At 34.3% G+C, this 8009-nt stretch overlaps 1 protein-coding gene across 1 annotated transcript in view; it reads right to left on the bottom strand.

The window, feature by feature from the left end:
• Positions 1-2535: 2535 nt before the first annotated feature.
• The window catches only part of PPP4R2 (protein phosphatase 4 regulatory subunit 2), a 53507-nt gene continuing 48033 nt past the window's right edge, over positions 2536-8009 (bottom strand). Inside the window, exons 5-9 of the mRNA XM_077770642.1 lie at positions 6892-6929; positions 5948-6022; positions 5556-5699; positions 4553-4842; positions 2536-4298 (exon numbers count right to left, since the gene is read on the bottom strand). Of these exons, the coding sequence (XP_077626768.1) occupies positions 3979-4298; positions 4553-4842; positions 5556-5699; positions 5948-6022; positions 6892-6929 (867 nt within the window). The 3' untranslated portion in view covers positions 2536-3978. The remainder of the gene's footprint in view (positions 4299-4552; positions 4843-5555; positions 5700-5947; positions 6023-6891; positions 6930-8009) is intronic.

Genomic DNA, 8009 nt, shown 5'->3' with positions numbered 1-8009 from the left:
ATACGAAGAAACCGGTACCCAGACTAGACCCAGAACCCATCCTCTTCATTTAGGGCAAGTCTACACTTCTAACCAGGGAAGGTGTCTAAATTAACAGAGTTTTAAAACGATTCTAACACAAATGTTGTATATCTGTGCATGCAAATTAGTGCCATATTATTCCCAAAGAATTTTTCACAAGGTAAATCAGGATTTTGTCAGATACCAGGTTTGGGTTGTCACTTCAAGTCAGTTGCACCCTCCACGCGGAAATTCCATTTTCATTTAAGACACAGAGCTGCAATAAAGCCCTGCATTAAGCTCTTCCCCCTATAAACTAGGAAATGCTTGCGAATCCCAAACCATCTGAAATGACTAGGGGAGGAGTAGTTGAGAGAGAAGTGTGAACTATTAAAGGCAAATAAAGTAATTCCACACAAAGATATTCTTCTAATTTATATTTTATTGCATTATGAAAATAATACATTTGGCAAAGTAATCTAGGCTCCAAATTGAAATAAAAGAAAATTCCGAAGAAAGTGTACTGATTATTTTTTAAATGTGAACTATTAGATGTATCCTAACCAATACATACTAGCATTCTTATTAGGCCAATAATCCAATAAACCTAATTATAATAATTCCACATAAAATTACAAGGTGTTTTTGCATTCATCCATTTTATGATTAGCACAAATCTCAAGAGAACTGAGCTTCGTTTAATCAAAACCAAATGTAATTAAACTCCTGTTCAGAAGACAATTTGAAACACTACCCAAAATGTGTATTTCCTTTGGTTCTACAAGTTGCATTTCATCCTTATCACGTTACATTTCTCATAATCAAACATTGTAGCAGCTATAGATTCTGCCCAGTACCTTTATAAGTAAACTAGTATATTACATTATTTGAAAAGTTACTGATTTTACAAATGCAAAAATGCATAAATACATGCCTATCTACACCAGCAAAACAAAGTACTCTGAACCTCCATGCTTTCACAGGCTCTACCTTCTGGCGCAGGATTTCTGGGATGTCTTTCCAAGCCAAAGGGTGACAAGCCCCCTGACGGGGAATTCCACGGCTCTGTCCACACTTGTGAAAGGTGTAGTTACAATAAAACCTGACTGGATTAAATTTATCTAATCATCAACAGTTAAAATAGGACATTTTCCACTACTCATCTCTGTTCTGCTACATTTTCAGACCTGAAAAGATGTATTTTCAAAAATGTATGAGGATGTTTTCACTTTTTTAAAAGGGAAAGTGCTAAAAAACATCTTAACATATATACTCTGTATCATCAGCACTGAAAGTTCTTTTCACATGTTGGGTTCAGAGTCTAGATTCTAACGGTTAAACAATGTGCTCAAGGCCAAAAAAAAAAAAATATTTTTAATCACTGAGGTCTTGATGCTTCATTTAGATCTTTTAATATGACTTTGCTGATGTGTGTTAAGAAAATGTGCCTGAAATTAGCCTTTAAAAAATTTGCATCTGAATCAGTTACTATTAGAACTGATATTTTCATTAAGCAAAGTCTGTGTAAGTGCACCTATGCATACTTGCGGAAATCTACTTCCAAATGGGCATCAATATCTTAAACCAGCTGAACAAGGTTTCCCAATTTAACTACAGAAGTATTCCACCTATCCTAAAGAAGATATTCCATGAGCATTCTACAATTACCTGTATAAACAGCAACAAGTTTGATCTATGATCAACATATGAATATCTAATAAATATTAAAACTATTAAACTATAGATTAAAATGCAGATCTCTCATAGAGTTAAATGATGGCATTTTGGTACATTCACCATTATTGTACTTTATTTAATAAAGAAATACATTTGCCCTTGCAAAAATAGCAATTGCAAGTTTACAAATAAAACCACAGACCGTAAAGTCATGACGCTAAATCTTCAACTTATAACCAACAAAAGTAAATTAATTTGTTTACAAATGGTCCATGGCACAATTAAAATAAAAAATATCAAAGGTCACAGGATCTTAAAGAATAGGTTTATTGACAATAATTTCATAAATATTCTAAAGAAAATTTTAAAATTTCTAAACTTAAAATGTTTAAAATCTGTTCTCATTGGCAAAATATCCCTCAACAAAATAATAGGTCACTACAAATGAATGTCACATTTAAAATTTGCTTCATTTTAACAGTTTTGCAAAAAAATTTCTAAAAATTTACAATGTGTGATTCTTTTCTCCCCTCCTGGACACAGTAATTCAATATTCAGTTTTTATTTCAACTATTAGACATATTCATAAATATATCACCTAGCTGCTGTGAACCTGACAGTCAAGTCAGTCAGTAGTATATTACCCTATAAACATAAACGGAGCCCAATCATTTTGGTAATTATAGCAATTTAAGTAGTCAAAATGCAAAAGTTGTGGTTGCCACCCACATCACCCCAAAGGTTATGATACAGTGTCAGAAACTGTTTGCATCAGTTTTATAAGTTCATCTGTGTACTTCAGATATCTGAAACTAAAAAAGGGATTCTTTTGTATTTTGATAAAAATGTACTCGAATATTTCATAACATTAATATTTATTGCTTTATATGAATACTGTATTGAAAGCCCAAGCATTCAGTTTACACACAGAAATTATACAATTATATACCGCTTCACAAAGGCAGTGAACACATTACATTCTACAAAATCTACTTTACAGAAATTTAAAAATTCTAAATATCAAAAGGTACAGCTGAAGAAACAGGTATAAATTTGGCAGCCAGTAATTTTGACAGGGAAGTTGCAGCTTGCATGACTTTAAATATGTGAATTTGAAAATATTGAGTTTAGAGTAATCATTGTGCTTTGTGTTAATCTGAAAAATATAACACTGGCTGTCGAAGAAGCATGTTCAAAAATATTTAATTCACTTCAAAATGTCATACAAATTATGGTGGTTTCTATGCACCCCTAAAGCTTCAGCCATTTCGCTCCAGTCAGTACATTACTATAGTAATATATTAATTCTTCCAGTACAGTGGGGTTTCACACCAATGACATTTGCATACTCTAGAATAATTTAGAAAGAAATGTGTAATATTCACAATGTTCAGGAAAGCAAGCAAAAGGTCAAGGAACCTGCCGGGTTCTTCTGAGATGGTCTCATGTCAGCATTCATTCTACAAAATAGTAAGCTAATGTTTGAACACAGTTTCCAAGATAAAGCATATTTTCTCATAAATAATGAAGTCTTTTTCTCAGGCACCTCAGAAGTATACAAAAGAATTTTTAGTTTGAACAGATCTCTTGGAATGTGTTTAACCTGGTATTTCAACAGACTTACTTCCAGGGTTTCACAAGGGCCAGATTTTATTTGAATTACTCAGAAGAGAAACTGAAACTGTCTTCTGAAAGAGGTGAACTCAATTATTACCAATAGAAAAAGTATCCACTGTATTCATCTCTTATAGAAACAGAAAAATATAACATTTCCCTCTTAGAATAATATATATATATGTATATATGACTTAAAGTTCCATTGTACATAGTCAAACAATAAAATCTGGAAACCAGCATGAAACCCTATAATTCACATGTTAAAATGTTGAAACTATGACCAAAATATGAAAACTGCTAGAGCTGTCAGAAAGAGACAAGACAGAAAGACTTCTTGCATATTTATAAACTAAATGTGATAATCTCCAAAAGGTTTCAAAATTATAATTATTACCTTCCAGTTTGAAAACTTTAATTAAAAAAAAAAAAAATCTATACACAAACCACTGATTTGACCAGACTGGAAAAAAACAAAAACAAAACTCAGCGGTAAGCAGGACCCAGAGGAGCTGATATTCACAGTTCTTACATGTACAACTCTTTCAGGATTTATCCCATAAAGTACTTTGTTTTACAACCTGCTTCTCTTGTAAAAACTAGAGGTCCACTTTATTACATAAAAGTTTTATACAGTGTAAAACCAGAACTGTATGTAAAATACTGCATCTACAGGTTTCTAAATAGTTAGTCTTGTTCCATTGGTTCATCTGTGACTTCTGTGGCTTCTTCGTCGTTTTCCATGGATGATTCTGAGAGAATCTCTCCAGTTTTACTGGAATTGGATCCTACTAATTCTTCTGTTTCATGGAAATCAGAACCACTACTTACAGGGCCTGTATTTTCGCTACCTTCAGAATGTAAATCTTTCTCAGCTTGAGTCAGATCAGATTCCTCCATTTGATTATTTTCCTCAGAAGTCTCTTCATTCACAGTTAAGGCATCATCAGATTCTTTTTCTTGATTTTTTCTTTCTGGGACCATTTCTCTTGATGTCATAAAAGACTCTAAAAATAAGCAAATGTTGTTGTAGTTAAATTTTATTTTCAAAACACCTCCACAGTTAAGTTTCATGAATTCTGATATTCTACAGTTCAAATCATATCCCCTGACACTCAGCAGCAACTACATACAGGTGGGAGAAAAGCCCAACATCAGCATTATAAGGAGTTCCATTATGTTAAATTCTCTCACGCAAAAATGAAGTACAAGAATTTGAGGATCTCCTTACTCCACCCTTTTACAGATGGTCTCTAAATACCTTCTTCCTCCTCTTCCTCCTCTTCCTCCTCCTCTTCTGTACAGTGCTGCCTGGTACAACTACTTTCCTTGTCTTTATCCTGAGATGGCGACGATGCTTCTGTTTCTTCTACCATAACCGAAGAAATTTCACTGGAAGATGTTTGGCTGGCTGTCTCTCTGACTTCACTTTCTTTGTCAAACCTGAGTCTTTTTACCTCATGCCCCTCAGCCTCCACAGAATCTTCATCTGGATGTTTATTTTTTGTCGGGCTCACTGAGGAACCTTCTGATTCAGATGTTGAAGAGTCACTGTAAATGTTTTTTCAAAATGCCATTAATAAGATTTTCTTCATCTTCCACATTCTCATCACATTTTTAAGGTCTACTAACTTGTTAAATTAAGAAGAGTTAAAGTTAAATTGTAACTTTGTAAATTGTAACATCTGGGCAGAGAAAAACACAAGAGAATAATTTCGAGGGAACCTCAACTCTTTAGGGACTATTTCCTATTAGAACTAGTCAACAAGTTGTATAACATTTCTGTTCAATTCTGCAGTAAAAGGCTTCTCATAACAGAACTACAAGTCCTCCAGACAGATACACTAAGATTGCTCACTTGTTTTGTTTGCTTTCCCTTAATGTGATGCAGAAAATGTGAAATGGGATATAAACAAAAGGTTTCATTTAATAATCTGCAATGAGAAACAACTCACAAAATTTCAACCTTTCAGGTTACTTGCAAAAACAAGAAATAAAAAATATCATGATCACTTTACTTTCTTAAGACTCTGCGGTAAATAGGATCTCCCCAAATTAGAAGTTTTATGCCTTTTTTATGATCATCTTCACCATGTACTAATGCTGGAAACTTCCAGAAGTCATATACCGCTCCTGTAAACCACATTAGAACCTTGCTGTATTCCTCAAAACCACAGTAAATAGTAAACAATGAGTGTTGAAAACAATAAATGTTAACCTTTTTTGAAAACATTTTTGTTTTAAAATATAAATCACATACAAACCTGTGATTTTTGTCCTCATTTTGCTGTAAGTTTGACTCTTTGCTGTCTGTGCTCTCAGGCAAGCCATTTGTTGTCATGGGGACTGACAAAGAAACCTTTGGTCGATTAAGTGGCCTGGGTGTTCCAGGCCCGTTTATATTAGACCTACAGTAAGATAAACAAACATCATTTTCCCATATATATAAAAAATCACCCTCCCAAGATTTCCTTACTTGAACACATCAAGAAGTATTTACTCTAACTTTGACTTTCACATTTATGGCTACCAAATTAACTGTTTAGTTCTTCCTGTATCTTTCGTAAAACATCCAACTTTTAAGAAAGTGTATTGAACCTGCTTCTCAAAATTAGGAAAATGTAATCTCTCTGGATATTAAAATCAATAATCTCACCGTTCAGTATAACTCGGTGAATTTCCAGGAAACATAACACCATTCATTCGATTTAAACTGTTAGAATTGTTTTTCCTATAAGAAAAAAAGAACAAAATACTATTATAGATCATTTAGTCCTTTAATTTTGGTTAAGAGCCATGGCCTAAAAGATCTCTTAGAGGATCTCATGGCCAAAGAACCAAACAAAAAGATTTCTGTGAGAAACAACCTAATTATGGGATTACCTTAATTATCTCATTTCCCACAGGTTTATTCTTGTGAGAGTTCTAAAAACAAGCCCACTGTTATTGCCTATGAAATCACAGATGTTTTATAAACCCAGTGTTTCTCAACAGGAGGCAACATCCTTCTTGCAGCTCTCCTTCCCCCAGCCCACAGCCTCCCAGACACTTCTAACAATGTCTGAAGACATTCTTTGAGAAATGAGGGGAACACTACAGGCATCCAGTGGGTAGAAGCCAAGTACAGTGCTAAACTACTGTAATTCCCAGGACATCCACTTGAAACAAAGTTATCAACAGTGCCAAGGACTGTCTTAAACTGATACATTAATTTACTATCTAAATCTTGACAACTGGAAATACTTTTCCATTATGAAGAGGAATGTCATCAAGTAGCTATTCCAAACCTAGGAGTTATTCCCTAGAAACACCATGGCAAAGTATCTAGGATGGGATCTCAGGGTTCTGAGCACTGTGACAGTAGACAAATCCACAATGTAAAGACTACAGTAAAACACCTAATCACTTTAATCCATACCTCTTTATCAGAAAAACATAGAGGTAATATCATTGGTAATATTCTACTTGGGGGACTGGGTGGTAGGTTCACAAGTATTTATAAATGTTATCATGCTTCATTCCATATAAAGTAAATATAACCTATTTTAAAGACTAATATATTAGAAATGACAGAAGACAAAAATCTATATATATACTTACTCTGAAGAAGGATATACACAGCTAACAACCATCACATTCTGTAATAACAAAAGTTGATGCTTTAATGTGAGGGAAAGCACTACATCAAGTTTAATCATTTGTTTTTAATTTCTCAGAATCAACCTGAGAGATTAAGTTCCTATCTATTCCAATTTTACTGATACAAGGAAATAAATGGTTAGAAGTGATTAATCAAACAACAGAAAGTGAAACAATAACAGACTTATCTTTTTAATGCTGATTTATTGTTAGAAAGCATGCATGCGGGTGTGAGTAGGGGACGGGCAGAGAGAGAGAATCTCAAGTAGGCCCCATGCTGTGGGCAGAGCCTGAGGCAAAGCTGGATCCCACAAACCCACGGACTTTGAGATCATGACCTAAGCCAAAATCAAGAGCTGTACCCTTAACCAACTGACCCACCCATGTGTCCCCAGACAAAACCTAATATAACCTACTAAACCATTTGGTTTTTCTGCCAGTATTATTTTCACTCTACTCTAGCTACTTTAGAGCCCTGACATTATATACATCAATCATAGTGGAACCACACTCTTACATTATATTGAAACCACTCCAAGATATTTAGATATTCGAGTACTTAGACCAAGTATAAAGAATTTCCTTATAGAGCAGTACCCAAGCAAAAGACTGTTATGTAGCAGCATATACCAAAAAAGAGCCTAAGACATTTTTAATAATATAATCTTTCTGGTAATATGAACTTTATTAATAGTCAATACTCATTAAACATGTGCAATGAGCCAGAGTAAGTGCTTTACATTTGATCACCTCCAGAACCCTGTTATTATCCATACTTTATATATTAGAAACTAGCACTTAGCTTGTGTAACTGGTCCATGGTCACCCAAATGAAAACAACGTAGCCCTGATTTGGTGAGAGGGCCACCCCTGACACAACTACTGCAACTGCCTCTTCATCCAAAGAGCCAAAATCTAATTACTGAAAGTCCATAGGCTGAAAATAAGTACTGATGAATCATCTCAGTTTCCTGGCCCTCAGGAATCTTATTAAATGGGGGGCACAGAAGCTGCAACAAAACATATTAATCCAGTAAGGCCCTAAGATCTCCTGTAAATCACCAAGTAATGGTTTTGGG

The sequence above is a fragment of the Crocuta crocuta genome, unplaced genomic scaffold (assembly GCF_008692635.1).
Source record: "Crocuta crocuta isolate KB4526 unplaced genomic scaffold, BGI_CrCroc_1.0 scaffold126, whole genome shotgun sequence".
NCBI lineage: Eukaryota > Metazoa > Chordata > Mammalia > Carnivora > Hyaenidae > Crocuta > Crocuta crocuta.
This window is presented reverse-complemented; position numbering and strand designations above follow the sequence as displayed.